Raw genomic sequence first — 25,777 nt, 5'->3', positions numbered from 1 at the left:
ACGGACTGGCCAGCACACACACACACACACACACACACACAACCAAACTGCTACACGGGCCCACGCCCTCAGGCTGCTCTGTGTGACAGAGGTCACCGTCCTGGGACGGGAGCTCCAGGGCTCTGCCCAACCTCAGCCACATCACCCACCCCAGGCATGGGGCCGAGGGCTCCTCCCTCATTGCCTCTCCCCAGGCCCCGCCGACACAGTCACGTTCTCTCCTGTCCACTGAGAGTCCCCGATCGAGGCCGAGGGTGGGAGAACCCGGAGGCCGGGCTGGAACCGCAGGGAGCCCAGCAGCCAGGGGCGCTGCCCTGCTGTGCACGAAGGCGGCGGGTCAGGGAGGATGTTTCCACAGGAATCGCTTCCTTTCCAGCGCCCAGATTCATCCGGAACACGCTGCTCTCCTGGCCACAACTCCATCGGCAAGAGCCCGGACTTGTATGAGGAACGTGCAAGAGTCCGCCGGGTGACCACAGGAGAGAGAGAAGCAGGATGGGATTTCATTTCGGTGAAAAGGAAAAAGAGAGTGGGCAGGAGGTTTTTGGAGACAGTGGATTTGAACACAATTGCGTGTCATTTGAAAACTGACGTCCATGCTCTCGTTCGCTCTGGCTCCTCGGAGCCCTGGAGCACCTCCAGGAAGCGCCCGGCGAGAGCGGGAGGAGGGCACGGGGCGGGCGAGCTCCGGAGGGCCGCGGAGCCGCTGCAGGAAGCCGGGCTGGCGCGGCCTCCCCTCACACGCTTCTCTCTGTCAAACAGCTTGGTCATAAAGCTGAGGAGTGTTGATACTTGGGTAAGAACAAACCCTTGGAACCGCGAGAGCAGGATGACGTAATGCTGACAGGGAAGAAAAACCCAACCTGAAGAGTGATGCCAAGCAATTCCATTATTCTGTTTCCAGGAATGCAAGTCTCACATGTCTAGCATCGGGCAGGGACTTCTGATACTTTTTTTTTTTTTTTTTTTAAATCTTTATTGAGGAAGGGAAAAGGAGAGAAAGAAACATCCATGATGAGAGAGAATCACTGATTGGCTGCCTCCTGCACGCCCCCCACTGGGGATCGAGCCCGCAACGCAGGCATGTGCCCTTGGCCGGAATCGAACCTGGGACGCTTTATTCACTGAGCCAAGCTGGCTAGGGCAGACATTTTTTTTTAAATAGTGCCTACCTGGACGATAAACTGTACAGTTAAAAACACAATGCAAATAAAAAGGGCTACAAAAACGTTTTCCTCTGAAAAACAGATTGTGGAGATACTTGGCTTGGCCATCTTAGTTGGGTAGAAACCGGTGGCCTACTAATGCTCCAGATGTTCTTCTGCACAGGTGCCCATCAGTGTCACATGCTGTCTGATGGAGCACAGACATCAGTGTCACATGCTGTCTGATGGAGCACAGACAACAGTAGTGTTACATGCTGTCTGATGGTACACAGACATCAGTGTCACATGCCGTCCGATGGTGCACAGACATCAGTGTCACATGCTGTCTGATGGTGCACAGACAACAGTAGTGTTACATGCTGTCTGATGGAGCACAGACATCAGTGTCACATGCTGTCTGATGGTGCACAGACAACAGTAGTGTTACATGCTGTATGACTGAGCACAGACATCAGTGTCACATGCTGTCTGATGGTGCACAGACAACATAGTGTTACATGCTGTCTGATGGTGCACAGACATCAGTGTCACATGCTGTCTGATGGAGCACAGACAACAGTAGTGTTACATGCTGTCTGATGGAGCACAGACATCAGTGTCACATGCTGTCTGATGGTGCACAGACAATAGTAGTGTTACATGCTGTCTGATGGAACACAGACATCAGTGTCACATGCTGTCTGTTGGTGCACAGACAATAGTAGTGTTACATGCTGTCTGTTGGTGCACAGACAATATTAGTGTTACATGCTGTCTGTTGGTGCACAGACAATAGTAGTGTTACATGCTGTCTGATGGAGCACAGACATCAGTGTTACATGCTGTCTGATGGAGCACAGACATCAGTGTTACATGCTGTCTGATGGTGCGCAGACAACAGTAGTGTTACATGCTGTCTGATGGAGCACAGACATCAGTGTTACATGCTGTCTGATGGTACACAGACAATAGTGTTACATGCTGTATGATTGAGCACAGACATCAGTGTCACATGCTGTCTGATGGTGCACAGACAACATAGTGTCACATGCTGTCTGTTGGTGCACAGACAATAGTAGTGTTACATGCTGTCTGTTGGTGCACAGACAACAGTAGTGTTACGTGCTGTCTGATGGAGCACAGACATCAGTGTCACACGCTGTCTGATGGTGCGCAGACAACAGTGCTACATGCTGTCTGATGATGAGACGTCTACTTTTACCCAATGGCCTTGTTCCACCTTCTCTTTGTATGTGGGTAAGCTGAGCAAAAACCTTGAATGCTCTGGTTACCAATGTGTCAAGGAGAACCACGGTGGTAGAGAATGGGTCCTCACTGGGTCTGACCTGCATTTTTTTATATGGCTGTATCCCAGATCCCAGCCCTTCTGACACGCTGTGGGCATGCAATAAATATATGCTGACTTCAGGAATACATAAAACAACAGGCTAGAACATGGAATCGATACCTAAATGGTACCTTAACTCAAGGTTTCCATCTTCCTCCTCTTGGCCCAAGTCCTATCTTCGTTTGAGAAGCATTTCAATTAAATTACATTTCATAAGAAGTTATTGACCATCCACTAAATGTGCATGGCTGTTTGACCAGGAACCCAGACAAGGTAAAGACAAGCTTTTCTAGACAAAAATCATCTTCCCTTTCTTTGAGCTTTTGTCCTCTTTTATAAAATAGGAACAAAAAACTCCTATTCTTCTGCACAGGGTTGTTATAAGAATGGAAATGAATACTATATATAAAGCACAATGGAAATAATAAAGAGAAATATGTAAATGTTGCAACATTATGACATCATTACACCCCTCAAGTATAAAACGATGTATTTTACTTTATTATGGTTAAAATAATCAGAGCTTTAAAAATGAATAGGCTGGCCCTAGCCGGTTTGGCTCAGAGGACAGAGTGCTGGACTGCGGACTGAAGGGTTGCAGCTTGATTCCAGTCAAGAGCACATGCCCGGGTTTCAGGCTTGATCCCTGGTGGGAGGCGTGCAGGAGGCAGCCGATCAATATTTCTCTTTCACATTGATGTTTCTCTTCCTCCCCCTCTCCCTTCCTCCCTCTCTAGAGAGCAATAAAAGAAATCTTAAAAAAAAGAATAGGATTGAATAGGATTATATCAGATATGAAATGTGAATTTTCAAAATACATGTTTCAGATTCAGAAGGCCAAGAACAAAAAACAAAACGAGGTCCCTGGCCTCCCATAGCAAAGGAAGGGCACGAGCACAATCCCCCGGCCCTCCAGCTTCCCCGCCGAAAAGCATCCGAGGGCTCCCCAGGCCTTAAGTCTTCCCCCGATAAGCAGGAGGTGCGTAAGTAATCACAAACTCACTTATAAAAGGAAAGGACTGTTCTCCCCGCTTTTACACTCCTCCCGCTACAGTCTCTAGAGTAGGGGTGTCGAACTCAATCAGAGAAGGGGCCAAAATCTAAAATCCAGCCTAAATCGCGGGCCGAATGGTTTACTGAACAGTCATAAACTGACAATGTCATAAACTGACAGCGGAGTGCAGTGATGACAGCGCGGTGCGGGTCACATTGCAAGGCCTGGCGGGCTGGATTTGGCCCGAGGGCCTTGTGTTTGACACATGTGCTCTAGAGGATTAAAACTGAAGAGGAAAGGGAAAGAAAAATAGCAATACAAACGCAAAAGAATTTTTTAATGGGAACATAGCCATTATGCAAAGTACCTGACATCTTTAGAAAAAAAATCAAAATAACTTATGTTGAAACATACATTTTTGTTGTTGTTATAATGCTGGTTTTTATATATCTTGGTGAATGACTTAAAGAAAAAGGTAATTTGCTTTCAAAGCAAGCATCTTATCATAAAACAGACAACATCAGGAGAGAAGGGACTCTAAGGCTTCTGAGATTAGAATTAGGAATGACGAGGGAGTGGGAAACACACTGTACCCTGAGGCCCCAGCCCTGTTCTCCACCGCCTCGCAGAGATCCCCGGGGCCATGGAATGGGGTTCCAGGCAGTAGAGCTAATGGAGTGGATGCTGGGCTTCAGAGCTACTCACTGTCCTAACCCCTCCGCTCTCATCAGTACCACCGCCTCACATATCCGCCCCCTGCTTGCTTTCATGACCTACCTGCCCACGGGGCAAAACAGTTCTCATCTCTAGACTCACCACCACGGGCATCCTGGGTGTTGGAGCGGGTAAACTCAGCAGAGCCTTACTGAAGCCGAGTAGAATGAAAAAACTCCCCACAAAATCCCGACAAATTGCACGATAGAGAGTTTGTAAATTAGCAACATACTTACCAAGAACCCTAAAGACTGAGAATTTTCCCACTTAAGGGAAAACAGTAAGAGATGAAAGTTTAGGATTTAACCGAGAGTAGTGCTTTGTACAAATTTCTACAATTATCAAGTTTTTATGATCTTACTGAGAATTGTCAAAGACAACGATTAGCTTTAGGTTTCTAATGATGTGCCCTCTTTCGCAGCATTTCCCCCAAAGAAACGAGAAATTCTATAGTTTCCCGAGACTATGCCACATGTATGCATAGTTGCTCCAAACAGAGTCAAAACGATGTTCGCATCCTCATCCGACGAGGTCATCAGGAACTCGTGGAGAAGACCACAGGCTCCGGGCATTTTCGGGCCGTACCTCATACAGCATGGGCCATGCTGAGCACCGCCACCCCCGTCACTCAAGAGGGAGGGCTTCCGAGGTGTTTCCCACCCCCTGGCCACTCTAAGTCCTCAGGCAGCTCCCAGCCACTCCCGGAGAATCCCCACGAAGGCCTTTTCCACGGCTCCCTGGGTTCCCACCCCTGCCCTCCTCCATCAGCTCAAAGTTCTCGCAGAGCAGCGCTCCCCACAGGGCGGTCTGGAGCCTTTTGTCGGCAGTGCCCTGCTGTATAGCTCTCAGAGGACAAGGACCGGTCTGGCCTATCTGAGTCCCCAAGGCCTCGCTCACAGAGGGTGCCAAAATCTGTGAAATAAGACTGAACTGATTATCACAACTGAATAAGACTGTGAGGACAATAAAGATGTGACTGCTTACAAAGATAGGTCATCCACACGTGTAAAAAAACGTACAGGGGCGGTTTGACAAGTGAGGTTGAATGCATACACGCTTTCCCCAATGGTATTACAAAATGCAGTAAAAAACAAAACAAAACAAAAAAAAACACCAAAAATAAACCAAACAAATAAAAACAAAAATATCAACTTGTTTATTTTTAGTAACAGAGCATCAAGATATATGTAAATAAGTAATTTTAGAAGGAAAAGTTGCCGTATTCTACATTCTGCTCAAAAAATAACCCCCCTTGTGAACATAAACTGTGCACCTATGGATGAGGACAGTGGGGAGTGGGGAAAGGGCAGAGGGTGGGGTGGGAACCTGGTGGAGGAGAGCAATGGTGGTGGTGGTGGGGAAAGGAACATTTGTAATAATATGAACAATAAAAACTTATTTAAAAAAAAATAATAACCCCCCTTGGAACCAGCCCACATATGGAGCCACTGCAGCAAGCGACCCTGAGGGGACCGCCCCCCTGACCACGCCCTTCGCGCCCTGGCTCTGCAGTCCGTTGGTATGCTGAGACCCACTGAACTTGTTTTAAAATCAGAGAAAAACTATCAGCCAAAAACTTAAAACAAAAAAAAAACAAAAACCTCTCTGCATAACGCATCGCAAACAAGTGACATTGCATCACAATACAATCACGTCTCCAGCAGCAGCAACACAAGCCCAGGTGACTTAACTTTCTGCGGCAGTCTGTGACTTTGTAAAGCCAAGCAGGCAAGCTCCAGAGCTACGGGTGCTGATGAAATAGCCTTACTTGGTTTCAGCCCGAAAGCCAAGGGGAGAAGGGCTACTAAATTTAGCTGCCGAGCTGATTTCATCGCCGACCTGCCCTCCTGACAGGTCTCTGCAGACAGAGGGAAGGAGGCACAGCAGACACCACGCAGGAAGGGATCAACCTATGTAACAAGCCCAGACGCCATCAGCCGTGGCCACAGAGCACGCCCTCTGGCCCAGAGCCCCGGCCCTGCAGGTCCTGGGCCTGGCTGTGCAGCCCGACCCTCCGGGCAGGGGAGCCGCCGGGGCCCAGAACTGTTCCTGTGACTACCATGGCCACAGCATGATCAGCAGGTTCAGAAGTTTTTCTGGAAGAAGACAAGACCAGAAGTTGGACCCAAGGCAAAGCTTGAAACAATTAGGAGAAGCACAAGTTGAAATTGAATTAAATCCTGATCTCCCCTTCCCCCCCTTTTTTTAGGATAGTCAAAAAAAACCCAACTTTCCATCTAAAAATGGTTTAATTCAAATGACATTAAAATACTAAAATGCTCAGGACGTAACTGAGCTGCTAACCAGGCAGTGACAGGGAAGTCGGTTGTCTGCTGGGCCTGTGTGGGGAGGGTCGGGACGGGGAGGCACAGAGGGAGGGTGGTCTGCACCTGCCTGTGCAAGTGGGGGGGTCGATGGTCAGGTGCTCGGCTGGCCAAGCGCTGGCCGTGACCCGGCCGTGGACCAGAAGCTGGTTAGGGCAGGGGTGAGGGGTGGAAAGGAACAGGAAACTGTATGTCTCCTCCGCTCCCCTCACACGCCTCCTCCCTTTGCTACCATCTCCAAAGACAGTTATCTTGCTAAAGCCCTTTAGCTGCCCTTTATCCCTCTTGAATACTTTACAAAATACCCAGTAAACTGGTTTGGTCTGATACTAACGTCAAGCAGATCATCTCATTCTTCCGAAAGCCCTATACATTTTATAAACAATTCAACTAAAGCATGAAATATTTGTATGCAGAGCCAATCTGATATTTTACGTGGCTTAGGCCACACCCCCCCCCCATTCCACTCAGGGAAACCCCAAAATATGACTGCTTTTCAAAACAGATTCCAGGTGAGCCGTACACCATGTGGTATTCACTTCCACGGATAGTCTCTCTCCATTTATACAGCTTATTATATGTTTTTTGTTTTTGTTTTTTGCTTGAATTTGCTTTTCACAAGACTTTATAAGTTGAATGCAAACCAAATACATGTTGATTATCTGGTCCAGATTTAACATTCAAAAGAAGTTTTCATAAGAGACTATCCTTGGGATACAGTAACGGGAGCTAAGAGTGCATCCTTGTTTTACAATTTACGGCAACGTGTTTCCAAGTGTCCTACCTTCTCACACCAGTATCCTTTTAAGGAGTTTTTTTTAAATGCTCACATTAAAAACATATGGGATGCTATTTATCATAAAGGCAGGACGTTCTGAAGAAAACGGAATGCAAATGTGAACACATTAGGTCAGCTTCTCAGGAGCTGGAGAAAAGCTGAGTCAGTTTTAGCATTAGCTGGGGGGAGATCTCTTAGCTGGAAATGAAAAAACGAACTAGTAAATAAAGCAAACAGAGGAAACCACCAAGGGGGCTGCCAGTGCTAGTGCCCACGTCTTCAGGAAGAGAGAAGGAGAGAACCAACCACGTGGAACAAGGAAAAACGTCGGTCTCAATGTGTGAAGCTATTTTGTGTGCTTTCCCACGGCATACTACTAAAATACAACCGCATGTCAGCAGCAAGGAGTTAAATGGAACAGACCTGTGGAACTTCAGAAGGAAGGTGGGGGTGGGTGGGAAGAGATCAACCAAAGAGCTTGTATGCACATATGCATAACCCATGGGCACAGACAGTGGGTGGTGAGGCCTGGGGTGGAGGGAGGGGGCAGGCTTGAAGGGGTCAGTGGGGGGAAAGGGGGACGTACATACGTAATACTTTCAACAATAAAGATTTAAAAAAAAAAATAGAGGAATGGAAATAAAGGATGAGGGAAATATATTACCCCAGAAAGGTGACTATTCGGAAGTATAACGAGGGCAAATCACTTGTTGGACAGAATTTGGTTTTGTTTTCATCCCAACAGCACGGTCCTGGCCGCCTTAAATGCCTTCCAGAACAATGAGAGGCATAAATAAAGAAATAAAGTCATAAATAAATAAGCAGAGAGAGAGAGCAGTCTCCCGCTAAACGCCACCGCTGAAGACAAGAGGAAAGTCACAGGCTGAATTATGAATGAGGACACTGGCCAGGTCGGCTCCGGATAACTTAACTACAGACTGAGTGGTTTGGGTTTTCTCAGAAATGCACTGGGAGCTCCTGGCGGCAGCACACAGCATGGGGACAGGGACAGGACGGGGTAGGGGGTGGAGGTGGGGGTGGGGGGCTTGTTCTGATGCAGATTGTGGGCTTCACACCCGAGATACCAAGGTGAAAGGTCAAGGAGCTTAAGAATCTGCATTTCCAGGCAGCTCCCAGGAGGGCCCACGTGCGTAACTTTTACACTTTGAAGGCTAGACTTTGAAGAAACTATCCCCTACAACAGCGGTGGGCAAACTGCGGCTCGCGAGCCACATGCGGCTCTTTGGCTCCTTGAGTGTGGCTCTTCTACTAAATACCACGGCCTGGGCAAGTCTATTTTGAAGAAGTGGCGCTAGAAGAAGTTTAAGTTTAAAAAATGTGGCTCCCAAAAGCAATTTCAATGGTTCTACTGTTGATATTTGGCTGTGTTGACTAATGAGTTTGCCAACCACTGGCCTAAAACAAACTTTTTTTTTTCCCCCCATGAAAAACCCGTTTCAGAGCAGAAAGGTATCTCTCAACCTAAACTCTATCCTCGGAACCATCTACCCAGTAACCTCTGCTAGCCATGCGCCGTCCCAACGGAAACTCTCTGCTCAGCGGGACCAGACTGTCTCCCCAGGCTCCCTCCGGCCGCAGGGCAGCAGGCGGCCGGGAGGCTGCAGGACGCCGCCAGGGCCTGCTTTCCGATCACCCTACGACCCTGCCTCAGAGCCCTTCGCAGATGCCGCCTACAATTCCGGTGACTCTGGCCTGAGAAATCGGAAAGGTCTGCAGAGCAGTTATGTCTATGACTCATAACATTTTACTTATCTAAAAAGAAAACACCCCTCTGATCTGCTCCCCTTCGCTAGCCAAACCTCCTTCTGACCGGCACAGGAAGCTCCGTGGATCCTTTTAACGCAGTAAGAACCGGGCCTGGGGAGAGTCTTGGGGAACAGTGTTTGGGGGGCTGCGGCGCAGGGCAGTTGTGCACAGCGAAACCAGGGGATGGGCTGCAGCCAGAACAGGAAGGACCTTCTCCGCTGCGGGGAGGGGCTCAATCTCACCCCGTGGGGAGGGCCACACGGAGCCCTGAAGGTGTCAGGGTCAAGGGAGCTGCGAGACCCAATCTGTACTTGAGAAGCGGGGTGGGGGCGGGGGGTACAGGGGAGAGGCCGCACAGAGCCAGCGGGCCCAGCCAAGGCTGCATCGGGGCGGCTTGTGCTCCCCGATGCTCGAGGGCTGGGCCCTCCACACACCCCCGAGTCGGACCCGAGTGCTCCCCTTAGCTACAGGTCAGCGCTGACATGCTTCTCCTGCCCGAAGATGTCGGCTGTGGTTCGTGACATCACACCCGCACGGCGGGGAGCGGTGAGGTGAACGTGGAGAAGCGGTCTTACCTGAGCAGAGCTGCTCCACTTTCGTGTAGTTTAACGACACTATGTCATTGACCCAGGCGATGATGTCATGTCTGCTCATAGTCTCTTGGGTTATCGAGGTAGAATACACATTGACCGCCATTCCCCAACTAGAAAACAAACAAACAAACAAACAAGGCTTATTGGCCTTATTAAGGAAAAAATTAACTCAGAAGCAGGACATCCATCCGTTCAAGGCCCACTCTGGCTAAGCCCTTTCTCTTCTCTTTCCAGTCTACACGTTTGCCACTTTGGGTTCCCGTTACTTATAGGTTTCGTCTCCAATGTTTTTATTGTTGAAGGAACTGTTGCCTCGTAGAGTTCCCATAATCTGGATTTTGCTCACGGTATCCCATTGGTGTGACTTAACACATTCCTCTGCCCCTGTATTTTTTTTTTTATTCTTAAAAATTTTTAAACAGAGTCGGTGAACAATATTGTATTAGTTTCATGTGTACAATACAGTTGCTCCACATTTTTACGCCTTACAATGCGGTCGTGACCCTTGTGTTCCATACACAGGCGCATGGATCTAACGGCTGACCTGACTCGAGCTCTGCGGGGTGGGGTGGCGAGACACGCCATGTCTGAGCCTCCGGCAGGAGGTACCGTACGGCCGACTGACTCCTGTGGTTTGTTAGCCATTGGTGGCACCTAACACTTCTTCAGAGGCTGCAAAGTGATGGTCGACTATTTATTCTTGACCTTCTGGCTGGAATAAACCTATAAAGAGAATGCTCCCCCTGAGGTGCCAATCCTGTAAGAAAGGCAGGAGAGATGCCTGGTACTTTAATTTACCAAGTTTCAAAACAGAGAGGCGGTTCCCTGCTATTTTCCAAAGGTAACACGTGGGGTTTCGTCGCTGGAGTGTAATAGTGAACGCATGGACCTACACGTGTTTGGTGTGCTTCCGACCGCGGCAGCTCCCCTCTCTGTGGACAGCGTGGGGAGGGTGCCGGGCTGGCTCCCGGGTGTTTGGCAAGGCCCTGGAAGTCTTTGGTAAGGTCCCTGCTTCCTGGCACAACACCAAGTTCCAGACTCGCACTGCGTTTCCTGCCTGGGACCCCAAACCCGCCGTTTCCCTGACGGCTCCTTATCCCTTTTACTGTACATGGGAGTCAGAGCTAAGTAATATTTTTAAGCATGACTATATATGACAAAAAAAACCAACTATAGTTTTATAGGTTTTTACAAGAAAATCTACAGATTTATGAAACTGTGTTCGGCATTCTTATTAACTCTAAAAAAGCAATAAGAATTTGTTTTTTTACTAAAAATAAATGAATATCCATCCACCCATCCTTAAAAGCACCCTCTCCTCTCTAAATTCTCTTCCCCTGAAGACACTCACACTGCCGGCACTCGGATAACGGGACCGTAATTCCGGCTTTTCCACCACAGTATCCAAGGCCGTTTACTTGTTGGTTAATAACTTTCACTGTTTTCTTTAGCCTGTCACTTATTAAACAAAACCACTGGCTTTAACACCCATTTAAAATTTTAATCCACTGTGTAAATTACATAAAAACGTAAAAGACAAATAATTCTAAATTTAAAGTATTTTGGATGTTTGCTGTGATTTCTGCATCCTTCCGGCCCTGGTATCCTTCCTACGGGCTGATTCTCAGGCCGAGCTGAGAGCCCCCACGCTGCACCCCCAGGCTACGTATCCACAGCACGAATCCACGACGGAGGAGGAGACACCAGGCCCATATTGTGCTGGATGGCAACAGGCCACAATGTTACTCTAGACCAGTGTTTCCCAAAGTGCGGTACGCGTACCCCCAGGGGGACGGGAAGAGTCTGGTGTGGGTATGCGTTGCACCGGAGTTTGGTGGGGATATGCACTGCACCGTGCTTAGCTGCGCCGAATTCTACGTTCTCATGAGTACGAGGGGTACTCAGCGTTACGAAAATTATAGAAGGGGTTCACATATGTCAAAAGTTTGGGAAACACTGCTCTAGAGGATGTAAAAACAAAACCGAACACAGTGCAGGAGAGAGACGCCGATCTCCGGTGTAGACGCGGTTAAAGCCTCTGCCAGGGAGTGTGGATGCGGTGTGGGTCCCTAAGAGGAGGAATGCAGGGAGAAGTCCCGCTGGCTTTTCAAAGACCCAGGAGAGCGAGGACGCCAGGCCTGTGCTGCCGGCGCTGTCCCTGAGTCACCCTCCGCCGGTCCCTCCTGCTGAGTCCACTCCTCCCCCAGGGCCCAGTCCTCCCCAGCCACACAGCCGCCAGCAAGGCCCGGAGCCTTCAGGGCTCAGGCAGAGGCCCGGTGGACAACGCACGGCATCTGCTTTCTGCCTGAGAAACACTCCGAGGCTTCTTACTGGATGGGAGCTCCTGGGCTCAGCACTCACCTCCACCATGTCCTCCCCCACCACCCCGGCCAGCCCGGCTGCGGCCCCAGGAACCCCCCAGGAACCCCGCAGGAAAAGCAACCCTGTGCCAGGGACCAGCGGGAAAGCCAGGGGGAGAACAGACCACGAGGAAGGGCAAACAGGAATATTTTCTAAAACAGAAGGACACATTAAATAGGTTTCCACACCTATTTCCAATGAATAGCAATGGAATCAATATGCTGAACGTCTCCTTACAGCCATGCTGATTACAATAGTCTTAGGCTCTTTCTCCTCTAAATTTCGCCCAGATACTCCTACATTCCCTGCCCTTTGTGGTCGCCTCTCACACCCATTGTGAGCGCCCCTCCCCACGGGCAGCGCCTTGGGATGGGGTGAGAGCCCCGTTTCCCCCTCTCCGCAGACGACGGGGCCACCCCACCTTTCCCCGGCTCCTTCAGCTCCCCCCTTCCCTACAGGGGCAGCTCCCGCACAGTCAGACCTCAGTCAGCTCTCCCGGCGGCCAGACAGTCCATGGAAGGACATTCACAGGCCTCCCGCTACGACACCAGGGCCGGCGAGAGACCGCCTCGGTCTCCGCTCTCCCGAGGACACCCTCCACCACCCCACGGTCTTCGGACACTGTCCTGGATGCCAGCCCCTTGGACCGGGTACAGGCGAGAGTACCCGCCCCTGCTTATCCTTCAGGCCTGCTGTGTGGATGACGAGGAGTTCCTCTGTCGTTTTTGAGTTAAAGGGATTCCATGTTCCCACTCTGACCCTCAAAGATTCTGTGAGGGAAGCGGGGCGGGAACTCTGTTATTTCCTGACAAACGTGGATGCCCCGAGTGCTGCCGAAGGTAAGCGTCTTGACCTTGAGTAATTCCCAACCATTCGGCCACGAAAGAGGAACGGTGAGGAAGGTGGAGGGTGTCCCACGTGGAGGGTGAGGGGCCCAGGCACCAGGCAGGTCTGTCCTCCGTCGGGGGCCTCTTTTGGCCGCCTTTCCCCCGGAAACAGGTTCATTCTCAGCTGCACCTCCATCTGGCGCCGGGACCCAGTCACTCTCTCTGTGCCCGCCGGCAGAAAAGGAAGCGGAGCCCTGGCCTACAGCCGGCGGCTCCGGCAGGTGCCTAACCAGGTCATGGCGTGCAGAGCGGGTCCGACGGCGGCACCGGCAACGGGACTGCTCCCGGCATCACAGCCTGCGGGCCGCTGTGCTTTAACGTGAAATTCACATCGTTACCGCGGATCTTCACTCAGTGCTCCGGCCGGGAAATGAACCAGCAATCACAATATACCTATACACGGCTTTTGTGACTGTTTGAATACCTTTCTTGAAAACTGGCACCATATATCTATATCTATATCCATATCCATATCTATATCTATACCCACACACGTATATATGTATACATATATATGTATTGTATATGTGTGTATATATACACACACACACACACACACACGTATATATGTATATCTGTGTGTGTGTGAATGAAACACGAGAGGGAAATCCACCTTTCACACCCAGGAAAACAAAAACCCCTCCACCACCACTCCCCCCCGCCCCGCCCCGCAGGTGCAAGCACAGGCACGGCCGGGCCTGTCTGTGCCAGGGACCCACTGGCTGAGCAGAGAGCGGCCCGGGCCCGAGGCCCTGCCATTGGCCGGGGTCAGCGCCCCGGGGCCGGAGCAGGGCCAGGCCGGGCTGGGCAGCAGCCCCTCAGCCGCTGCCGAGAAGCTGCATGTGGCCAGGAACAGGGTGCGAGGTGGCAGCCTGAGCAAGCCACTGAGCCAAGCCGGGACGGAGGCGGGGCCAGCCCTGGACTGTGGAGGCCGAGAAAGGAGGGCCACCAGCCCGGGCCCCCCAACAGAACACGCGGCAATTCTGGCCGAGGACAGGTTTGCCAATGCCGATGAGGTATTCCTCAGGATTTGACAGATACATACAATGTCACAGCTGGCACTGTAGGCGGCACTACACGAAAGTATGTCTTTTGTAATTCATGTTGTCTCTCTGCCTCTCCCCAGCCTTACTAAGAGATCCCAGCTGCGTGTGTGTGCAGTGTGTATATATGTGTAATGTGCATATGTCTGTGTACAGCATGTATGTGCGTGGTTCTCTGTGTAGTGTGTTGTACATGTAGTCTGTATGCGTTTGTATGTGTATATGTCTCTGTGTACATATGTGTAGTGCGTGTACAAGTATGTGTACTCTGTGTGTATGTGTATATCTCTGTGTGTGTTGTGTTGGATGTGTGGTGTGTATGTGTAGCCTGTGTGTGTGTTGGGTGTTATATTGTGTGTGTGTGTGTGTGTGTGTGTGGTGTGTTGGGGGTGTATGTGGTGTATGTGTATATATCTGTGTGTGCATGTGTATGTTTTGTGTGTGTATGTAGTATGGGCATGTCTCTGCGTGTGTTGTGTGTGTTGTGTGTGTGTGTGTGTGTGTGTGTGTGTGTGTGTATGTGGTGGGGAGGAGACCATGTTCCCTCATTTCCTCCCTTCACACTCTGCTCGTTCCTTTTTGGAGGAGAACGGATTTTTTGGGGAGGTCACGCGGCTCTGGCCTTGTTTTGGGTGTGGATGGAAGGAGAGGGGCTGGGAAACAGTTTTGGGAAAAAGGCCTGTGGAGCTGATTCTGATTCTGATTTTTTTCACAGCTAACATTTGAGTCTGCCAGGCCTCCTGAGCTTAGACATGACCATCTGCAGAAGAACAGCCCCGCGAGGTGGGCACTGTCTGCAGGGGCTCCGTTTGGGTTCGTTTATCCCAAAATCGGCTGAGGCTGAGCTGCAGAAGCCCTCCTGCCTGGAGCTGCCTTTCGGATGCCCCTCCCTAAGGAACCCACACGCCACCGAGATCCCACCTTCACCACGGAACACGGAAAATGCCGCTTCTCCACGCTGACATGCTCGCCCACACATCCCACACGGACAGCCACGCCCGCACGGTGCCTGTCTTCTCTCCTGCAACAACTCCTGTTTTCAGCCTGTTCCCCCGTCACCGCGGGAGCAATCCGCCTTTCACGGAGACAACGGACAGCTGGGCAAGAGGTACAAAGAGGAGCGGTTTTTCTTTCTGGAGATCTTCCCCAGCCCGAAAGAGATTCCTCCCCTAACCGGCCCGAGACCCTCCCTCCACCTGGCAGCTCTGACGTGCTCTGTGCCAACCCAGCGGGGACTCCTCAGGACGTGCTCCTCCCGTCACCACCTTCACCCCCAAGGCACATTTCAAAGCAGCATCTGCAGGTTTTGGGTTTTAAATCTCAGAGCCAACAAGCCGGCAGCGATGGCCCGGTGACCTGGGAGTGAAGAAGACGTTCTCTGCGGCCCCCACAGTGCTCCGGATCGGAGCGACACCGGCGTCCTGGGACCAGGGTCCGAGGCGAAGGCCGCCGACAGGCAGACGCACCCAGAACGGGCACACGCCCCTCCAGGTGGTCAGACGCGCGGCAGGTTAGACTGAGCGCTGTCTGCTGAGCGACCATCTGCTCCGAGCGCGGGGGGCCCTGTCCACGCTCCGAAAATAATCCCATCGCCCCGGGCGCATTCCCATGCCACGGGCCTGGCTGGTCTCCTCCTGGGCACCCCCCCACCCCCGCCCCCGGCTCCCAGCACGGCTCCTCCTTCCTGGCCATATGCTGCTGTTTACGTTCCCAGCCTCCCTGGCCCTGTTCCCTCTCACCGCCCTTCGCTCTCTCCCATGACCCCAAGCCATTTCCAGGCAGGCCATGCCCCGTCCCCCGCCCCGCCCCCATCCGGGGTCAGCCTCTCGGGCACGAGTGCCGCTGCCCGGGACCAGTGCCCACACTGGGCCGTGGGGCCAGCAGCGCAGACCCGGGTTCACCCCCGAGGCCACGCTGTGCGGGGGCGGCGAGCTGAGTGCGCCCACCTCCTGGCTCTGGGCTGCTCTGGGCTTTTTTTTTTTTTTCTGTTTTTTTATTTCTTTATTGATTAAGGTATCACATATTTGTCCTCAACCCCTATTCCAATCCCCTACCCCCTATAGTCCTTGGCCACTGGTTAGGCTCATGTGTGTGCACACAAGTCCTTTGGCTGATCTCTCCCTTTTATCCCCGCCCCCCCGTGTGTTCTGGGCTCTTGGTGCGGCTGGTTCTGCCTCGGCACTTGCCATCTCCAGCTGTCCACCTTTTCTAAACCTTCTCAAAGCAAACGAAGGGATGACAGCTTGGAGGTTAATCGGAGGGATAATCGGGCTCCAGGCCTGAGGCAGGGAGGGCTGGTTCCCAGCGCTGGGCTCCCATGCCCCCTCCTCCGCCAGCGCTCCCTGCCCCTCGGAGGTGTGTGCTCCCACCCCCCCCTCCCCCCGCCCCCCGCCCCCCGGTGATACCAACACATCTGTGGTTTCCCGGCTGGCTCATCGCCTGTCTACTGCCTCCTGCCCTCGCCCAGCTACGGAGGCAGAGCACGCTTCGCTTCCTGCTGCTCCCGTTCCCGGGCAGGGCCTGGCCTGGCCCCGCCGTGGCTCAGTGGTCAGCGCCGAAGGAGCGCATGCGTGGCAGCGTTTCGTGGGGAGGGGAAGCACACAGGGTTCCTGGCGTCACAGTGCAGGTAACTGCCAGCACACTGGCATGTCTCCAGTGCGTGTAAGAGGGTTAGGAGGAGACACATGGAGGGTGAGTGGGTTAAAAGACTTGTCTCTATGTCCTCCCCCTCCCCCCCCAAAAAAGGTGGAGAAATGTGCCCTCATGTCTCCAACGCGGATACACACTCCTCGGCTGCTCTCGGCGTCACGAGGGCACTGAGCTGGGCGTCGGGGCATCGGCTTCTCGTGCCGGAGCCGCCCTCCGCCCGGCTGGGAGCCTGGGCATGCCCTTTCCTTCCCGCCTTTTCTCACTCCGTCTCCGCAGCCACGCGGTGCGGCCCCACAGCCTCAGGCCGTCGTGCAGGAGCAGATACAGGGCACCCGCCCAGGCACCGATACGGAGCGAAGAGCAGGCCCGTGGACCTAGCGCTGAGGCTGGGGTTGGTCTCTCCACCAAGCCCCTGTCTGCCTCGGCCTGTGCTACAGCATGAAAGTGTGTGTGTGTGTGTGTGTGTGTGTGTGTGTGAGCACACAACTGTGGTCTTCATACAAGCATCTCCCCCTTTCATTCCCACCAAGGGCTACTTTATGTTCTCCCTTTAAAACACCAGTCTCCCCGAAGACCCTGGAATGTAGAGATGAGGGTGACTAGCTACTCGGTTCATCGCTGGGAATGATGCTTGGCTTGAAAACCTGCCGGCCGTAACGTAGACGCCATGCTAGCAGCTGAGGAACCCCCCGTTTCCCATTTCCAGGCGGTGCATGCTTTGGGCTGAAGGCTCCCAATGTGCGTACGGAGGTACTTCAGGCAAAATGGACAGAGGTCATGTTCATTACGGCTTATAAGCTTTTCTCACTGCCAGTGAAAGACTTCGGGCTGGTGTCCTAACTGCGTGTTTAGAAAAATCCATGTCTTTAAAAAAAACACACAAAAACACCCCCAGAATCTCCCTCTCAGGGCCCGGGGCCTGCCCAGAGGTCTGCCCGTGCGTTACGGTAGAATCCACTTTCACACCAGGGAGCATTCTGAACGGAAATGGAAAGCACCAAAAAAACTAAGCCCAAAAGGACGAGGAGCACACAGGCCATGTTAACATTCACTCCGGTGAATTCGACTCCACAGTGGGTAACGTGCACCCACATGCCCAGCCCGGCTGGTGCCATCCGCTCTTAATTCTTCCCACGGCCGACGGGCACAACACCAGGACGGCCAATGCCTACCAGTGACAGCTGACAGCCAACTTCTCAAACATGAGCTTTCGTGGACAAGGTGCCCATCGGCTTCTCCCGCAAAGGACACCCCGACCCCCCAGAGCAGCCTGCAAACTGCACACAAGAGTTTGGCTGCCCACGGGAGCAGGAAGTGGAAGTGTCGGGTGTAGCCCTGGCTGAGGTTAGTCACGCTCCGCCAGACCGGCGTGGCCGTGGGGACTGCTCTCCAAACCGGAGACTCGCCATCACCGGCTCCCCAGGCCACGGTCCCCCAAACTCCCTTTCCGGCCGCGATGATTCCTGTCAGCCAGAGAGGGGAGGCCTCCCCGCTCTCCTCACTTCACCCCAGGGCGCAGGCCATCCTTCCTCCCCCGCTCCTCTTGTTGGGGCAGCCAGATACCAGTCCCGTCTTCCTACATTTCCTTCTTCACCTCATGGAACACACGGACTAATTACTACAATTCTGCAGCGCGCCAAAAAAAATATTTACTTTGCCAATCTGATAAAATAAAAGTGTAACTTTGATTCATTCACGTGGATGGCTGTTGTTGTGTTGTTTTTTTTATTGGGCAATCTAAGGGAAAAGAGATCAGTGCCCCTGGCTAGAGAGTCAGGTATTGCATGTTTAAAAAATTCTTGCGGCACAGCGGTTGTAAATTGGCGGATTAGAACAAGAGGGTTTTTTGGGTTTTTTTTTTCCCCTTAAATTAATTGGCTCACCTACCATTTATTTACTGGAACATAAAGAAGGGACTGATAGACTTTTGTATCAGAAATACTCAACAGCCCCTGTCAAAAGTCACTCACCCATTCACACACACACACACACACACACACACACACAGACACCCACACACACACGCACGCACGCACGACCTCTGTTATCTGATCTACTCCCTTGAAATAGGTCAAAAGTGAAAACATTTCTAGCATCAGTGTAGTAACACTGTGATGCTCAAAGGGAAGTGCAAAAACTGAGCATGTGAGTGAAAAGTAGGTAAGAGCTGAGCCATGCGCAAATGGAATCAGGTGCACAGATAACAGAGGGGCAGGCCGGTGGGAAGACCCTGGGGTTTGGAGAAGAGCGGAAGCACAGCTGTTTCTTAAGGGAATCCTCCTTCGGTTCTGCAGTTCTGTGGGATGAGGACCGACAGGCGCAAAGGACGATATAACAGATACACGCTGGTAGTTTTACAACTGTGGGGGACTGTGGTTTCTACTGAATGTATAATGTTTTGTTAAACTTGGGATACTTACAGACAGAAAGAGAACCACTGACTAGTGAGCATTCACAGACAATTAAGGGAAAGAAAATTACTTTTGAGAAGACCTTATAAACTACTCGACTAAATAACTAGAGATGTTACTACAGACAAAGTCTTCAGAAGGGCGCGTGGATGAAGCTGGCTCTGGAGTAGACATTTGTGTTAAAAATTAATGAGTATTTGAGCCAATTTGATAAAATTTGGGAAAGTGCTTGAGCATCCTATCCCAGCGCCTTGTACCTAGGTTCCTAGAATTAATCTGACTTAGAGACTTTAAAACTTTTAAAAACTGGATTTTAATTTCGCAGTTGAGTATTAACTGTAACTTTCCTTTGGCTCCCAAACTTAAACCAAAGACTTGGCTTTCTACTGGTTGACCTGATGTCTCAAGACCTATTTTACTTCATTTCAAATTTAGCTATTGTCGTCATCAATATATTAAGAATAATAGGAGATACTGTAAAAGGTGACTCATTATACCTAATTTTATGTGTGTATATCTATGCTACTAAGGATTCTTATTTTAAATCAAGGACAAAATATCTCAGAATAGCCTGACGAGGCAAAGGAAGCAAGCTCAAGGCAGGGTGCTAGCAAAACACTGCCATGTGGGTTTTCTTAAGGAAAATGTAAAAATGCTACTTCTTATGTTTCAAAAAAAAAGTGTTTATATAAAAAACAGTACATTTCCACTATAGAAAAAGGAGAAGATAAATATAAAATTAAAGACTTTTTTTAATGCGTGTATGTGAGGGCAGGGTATCGGTGTATGAATTTCATACACACATACATACACTTAATAATGGGTTTACACCCACACAGCATTCAATAGCGTCCCCCCAGAATTCGCGTCTGCCTGAAACCTCAGAACATGCTTTCATTAGGAACTAGGCTCTCTGGAGATGCAATTAGTTAAAATGAGGCCGTTCTGGATCAGGGCCCTCAGCCCAATGACTTCTGTCCTTTAAAAAGGCCAGTGGAGACCCGGAGAGACCCAGGGAGCGAACGTGAGCTACCAGGCAGAGATGGGAGTGATGCCGCCAGGAGCCAAGGACGGGATGGAGCCAACAGAAGTAGAAAGAAGCTAGGACTGGCACCTCTCCCCGCTCCTCCCCACTCCCTCAGAGGAGCACAGCCCTGCCAGCCACCGCCTTTCAGACTCCTAGCCTCCAGGGCTGGGAGGGTACATTTCCCACCACCTCGTTTGTGACCATGTGTTACCGCAGCCCTAGAAAACCAACACAGTACACGCACATTTCAGCACTGAGCTTGCTTTTCTTCACGTGTTGTGAATATCTCTCCCATCGTCTTCATATGTCATGGACGCACCACATTTCACTGTGTAGGTATACCGTAATATGCCCCATTCCAGAATTCTATGTTAGCATGTTAGCTTCCAAGAACTACTAGCTTCATCATTTCTCCTCTTTTCCAGTTATTATTATTTCAAAATAACAGAGCCATCTCTCACTGACATGCCAACCATGACCGAATCGTGCTAACCATGCCCATCGCATACGAAGATGGAAATTTCCCCATGCCCTGTAATTCTCCAGGTGATTTTTGCGGGAAGGGTTAGTTGTTTGCTAATTCAGGTCCTTAGAGCCAAATGGGACATCATTGGTGCTGGGCCCCCTTGTTACGGGGAAAGGAAGCAAGCAATTATCTTTCTTTTTTAGGCATGTCCTTGGCCATCTTAAACTGAAGGAATCACAGGATGTCCTGTCTAATAGTAGTTGGCTTCCTTTCATGGAACAACCTCAACTAAAGCAAAAACAACACTCTCTACTGATGCTTGAGCGGCCGTGACCTGCTCAGTCCCAACCAGAAGGCAGAAAGCTAGAGACGGTTACCATCGCGGAAGCAGTAACCCCTCTGAAATTTGGCCCGAAGGCTTTGCGATGAAACAGATGAGAGAGGAAACAAGTTACACTCACAAAACCTACTTGGTGGCCCAGGGCATTTGTGAAATGATAAGCGACCTTATGTTTTATAATCTCTTTGGATTTTGAAACATACATGGCTAAGCAATTTGGCTTTGGGCTGGAAACGTTCTGGAGACCACGCATCCCCACCCTCTTGAAATCTCACATTCCCTCAGCAGATCCTTCCAGGTGAATGCAAGACTTCACTGGGCTTCTGCTTCCCAGTTTCCCAATTTTACTCAAGGCAGCTTCTCCTCGGGGGATTAGAAAAGCCAGGAGTCAAGTGGCAACAACAAGACTGTCACATCAGATGGAATGAGGATGGAGCAAGGAAGGGGTGGGGGATGTTTGCCTCAGAATGAAAAAAAAAAAAGAGAGAGAGAGAATTTAATGCTTTAATTACCAGGGCAAGTTTAGAAAGCATGGAAGTGGTTTCTTGCTGCTTTTAAAAAGGAAGCATTTCTCCACACATTTCCATCAAAATTTAACAGTGAAAAATCTAATATAGCGTTAAGGGGACACTCACTACAAAGAAAAGTGTATTTACATTAGAGGCCCAGTGCACGAAATTCGTGCCCCGGAGTGTGTGTGTGGGTTCCCTCAGCCCAGCCTGCACCCTCTCCAATCTGGGATCCCTCTTACAATCTGGGACTGCTGGCTCCTAACTGCTCACCTGCCTGCCAGCCTGATTGCCCGTCTCCCTCCCCACCCCTGGCCTGGTCGCCCCCACTGCCCCCTCTGCCAGCCTGGTCTCCCCATGCAGCATGCTGTTCAGTCATTTGGCCATCCCTCACTAGCCCCCCTGTCTGCCTGATCACCCCACTTCCCCCTCTGCCGGCCTGGTGGCCCCACCCTGCCTGCTGTGAGGGCATCCTGACCAATTTGCATATTGCCCTTTTATTAGTATAGACTATTACAGGGCTCTTCTCCACAGAATTAAAAAAAATGTCTCTTATCTAACAAGACTCCATAGAAAACCTAGCTCCTAAATTTAACCCTTTCATATCCAACCTTTAAAGTGGGCTTAGTGGTTCCCTCCCCGCGCCGCCCCCCCCCCCCCCGAGCTAAAATAATGATCCTGTTATTACTTTGCTATTTTTAATATAATCATTTTATACGTATTTGCTGAAAGCTGGACCTAATTGCTAGAAAGGGCATTGTGGACAAAGACCAGGGAGAAAGAATGACCCCTTTCTCCTGAGGGGTTTATAATCCACTTAGATTAAACCAATATTATATTATAGTGTCCAGAATATATTTTAAACAGTAAGATAAACCACCTAATTTTTTTTAAATGAGCAAGAGACTTGGACACTTCTCTAGAGATACCAAAGAGGTCAATGAGCACATGAAAACATACCCAGCATTTTTAGCCATCAGGAAAATACTACTTAAAACCTCAGTGAGATACTGCTGGACATCCATCAGTAAGGAGGGCCACAGTGGAAGACTGACAACACCAAGCGCTGCCAAGGACGCGGAACAATCAGAATTCTCACCTTCTGCTGGTAGGAATGCAAAATGGTACAACCACTTGGGACAACTATTTGGACAATTATTTAACTATAGTTGACATATGATATGATATGTTCAACGCCATTTATATGACCCAATTATTCTACTCCTAGGTATTTACCCCAGAGAACTGAAAACATATGCTACCACAAAGACATGTACGTGAATATTCACAGACTTTTAATTGCTAAGAACTGGAAACAAGCTAAATGTTTATCCACTGGTGAGTGGTAAAGTATGGTATAGCCATACAATGGAATACTGCTCAGCAATACAGAGTACTGAACCGCTAACAAACCCACGCTGGGATCTCAAAATCATCACGCTGAGTCAAGGAAGTCAGACATGAGGGAGGATAATCTAACGTATCAGAATCTAGACTCTGGTGACAGAAAGCAGAGTAGTGGTTGCCTGGTAACGTGGACAGAGGTGATGGGAACTCCCAAGGGGTATCAGGAATCTTGGGAGTGACGGCTTTAAGGGCACATACAACTGCCAAAACCCGCTGAATCATACACTCTAATTCTAAACAAATACAATTTGTTTATGTAAATGAATTCTTAAAAAAAAATAATATATATATATATATATATATATATATTTATTTATTTATTTATTTTTTTTACAGAGAGGAAGGGAGAGGGATAGAGAGTCAGAAAGATCGATGAGAGAGAAACATCGATCAGCTGCCTCCTGCACACCCCCAATTGGGGATGTGCCTGCAACCAAGGTACATGCCCTTGACCGAAATTGAACCTGGGACCCTTGAGTCCACAGGCTGACACTGAGCCAAAAACGGTGAGGGCTATAAATTAATTCTTAATGAGGTTGAAAAGAGTGGAAAAGACCACAGCGCAACGTCTGAACTTTTTCCCACATTCAATTTGGACGTTCAGTGACCATCTGCCCTGTGCCCAGGTGTTGTACCGGGTGCTGAGGACACCAAGGCCACAGAGTGGCATAAAGACGGGGTAAGAGAGTAGGTTAAGACGACAAGCTACAGCACTGGCGACTATCTGGAAAGCATTTAGTTCTCCAGCCACTGCTTGGCATACTTTATATTCCTTTGAGTCCTCATTAAGAACTCTGTGCTGTGGATGCTGTGACTGCCATTTGCCCATGAAGAGGATGAGGCCTGGAGTGGCTGAAAAATCTCACCCTCGATCACACCGTGAGAGGATGTGCTGAAGAGAAAGGCCTCCAGCCGGAGCCGGGCTCTGCCGCTCACCGCGCCGCCTCTCCAGAGCAAGCTGGGCCTCGGACCCGCCGGTCTGGATGTGGGGCAGGGACAGAGGGGAGCTGGGGAGCCCGGCCGACTTTCCAGTCCAGACCCAGCTTTGAGCTGGAGTTGGGATGGCAGGGACACAGCCATGCCACAAGCTGCGAGCCACATGCTGACGCCTTCAAGGTGGCATGACAGTCAGAAATTCCAGGGAGAGAAACATTTGTCTCCCAAACACCACACCTGCCTTTCCATGACTGTGTGCTGCTGGCCGCACTCAGGAAATTGGAAAGACTTACAGGTCTCCATCCGTCCTGCCGTCAGCCCCCTCCCCGGAGGCTGTGACTCATCCTTCTCCTCCCTCCTGAGAACACTGCCCCCAGGAACAGAAAGAGGGAGTGGGGTCGGGGGAGGAGCGAGGGGCTGGCACATCCACCCCAAGAAACCCTCACCCTGGGCTGGGCCCACACCCCCACCCCAGGCTGCACCCACCCGTCACCCACACGCCCTCCCCCAGGCTGCACCCACCCGTCACCCCCGCATCCACACCCTCCTTCTCCAGCAGAGACCTCAGCTCCCAACCCCCCAAGCTTTCCATGTCACGGTGGCGGGCAGGCCCCTATAGCTGGGATCATGCATTCCAAGCCCCAGGCTCCGTGGGGACTCGGACAGGAGGGTGAGGGGCTGTCACCCCAGCACGTCACAGGGGTCACGAAGGCCGGATGTTGCTCAGTGTCGTCCGTGACGTGGGAGTTGGCTAAGCTGGGATCTGGGGGGGCCAGAGGAGTGCGGCGGGGTGGCTCTGCAGGTGAGCTCCCTGTGTGGGGCCTCACACAGCACCTGACACACAGCAGGTGCTCACAGAGGATATGGAGGAGGAACCGTCACAGAGGGCTGCTATGCAGATAGTGCAGGACGCACGGCGCACCCTGAGCGCCGGGCTCACACGGAACCGCCGGGCGAAGACGGACGCCGGCTGCGGTGTGGGAACTCGGGGGTCAGGTGCCGCAGGGGTGCTGCGTTTGTGACGTGCGAGGCGGTTGTCAGAGGACTGGGACCGGCATGAAGCAGGTTTTAAATGTTAAACATCGTCCACGTGACTTCAGTGAGCCCACGGATATTCTGAGATGCTTCCCAATACATTCCAGCAGGTAAAACTCTCCTAAAAAACACACAGGACCCACCTGTCCAGGTCCCAGCCGCTAGTTTCTCTCCTTACACTTCCCTCCCGGTATCTCATGAGCACTTTCGCTCCCTCTCCTCGCTGTCTACGTAAAAGTGAGTGCGGGGTCAGAGAGAAGCCTTTCCGCGGGTCTCTCAGTGTTGCCTTCCCGCCACACAGGCCACTCCAGGAAGCTCCTCGCTGTGCCTTCAGGCCGTATTAAAACACAGCCGGAACCGGTTTGGCTCAGTGGATAGAGAGCATCAACCTGTGGACTGAAAGGTCCCGGGTTCGATTCCGGTCAAAGGCATGTACCTCGGCTGCGGGCACATCCCCAGTGGGGCGTGTGCAGGGAGGCAGCTGATCGATGTTTCTCTCTCATTGATGTTTCTTACTCTCTGTCCCTTTCCCTTCCTCTCTGTAAAAACAAAAAACCAACAACAACAAAAAAACCCAATAAAATAATATTAAAAAATAATTAAACATACACCCAGAGCGCAGAGTTCAGGACCCACACTCAGGCACAGGTTTTACCCTCATGCTCCTTTCTGAGCTTGTGACGATCACAGGGTGATCCTTCGGCCTCTGCCAGGCATCAGCACAACAATCACAACATCACTTTCCTGGGGTCAGAGGGGGACATCTCCCCGCCCGCGGGGCCTGGGCGCCAGAGGCTTTCCAAGGCGGCTGAGCCTGTTCACCTCTGTGCTCCCAGCCCGGCCTGGAGGTCGGCAGAGAGAAGGGCCTCTCGTTTGCTGAAAGGACAGAGGAAGAATCGGCCGGATTTTGGGCTTATATTTCAATACAGCAATACCTGCGGCAGTATTGCAGGGGTCTTCAAACTACGGCCCGCGGGCCACATGCGGCCCGCAGAGGAGTCTGATCCGGCCCGCCAGGTTTTTTGGGCAGTGAGCGCAGCCGA

At 51.0% G+C, this 25,777-nt stretch overlaps 1 protein-coding gene across 4 annotated transcripts in view; it reads right to left on the bottom strand.

The window, feature by feature from the left end:
• Positions 1 to 25,777, bottom strand: part of MAPRE2 (microtubule associated protein RP/EB family member 2) — a 106,199-nt gene that overhangs the window by 36,034 nt on the left and 44,388 nt on the right. For 3 of the 4 annotated variants that reach the window (XM_084888372.1, XM_084888371.1, XM_084888370.1), the window contains one exon: positions 9,646 to 9,773. The exons of the other annotated variant lie outside the window; for it this stretch is intronic. In XM_084888372.1, coding sequence (XP_084744498.1) covers positions 9,646 to 9,766 — 121 coding nt within the window. In that variant the 5' untranslated portion in view covers positions 9,767 to 9,773. The remainder of the gene's footprint in view (positions 1 to 9,645; positions 9,774 to 25,777) is intronic. 4 annotated transcript variants of the gene reach the window in all.

This window comes from Pipistrellus hanaki (genome assembly GCF_964339955.1).
Source record: "Pipistrellus hanaki genome assembly, chromosome: 6".
NCBI classification, from domain to species: domain Eukaryota; kingdom Metazoa; phylum Chordata; class Mammalia; order Chiroptera; family Vespertilionidae; genus Pipistrellus; species Pipistrellus hanaki.
Note: the sequence above shows the minus strand (reverse complement) of the source record. Positions and strands in the feature narration are given on the sequence as shown.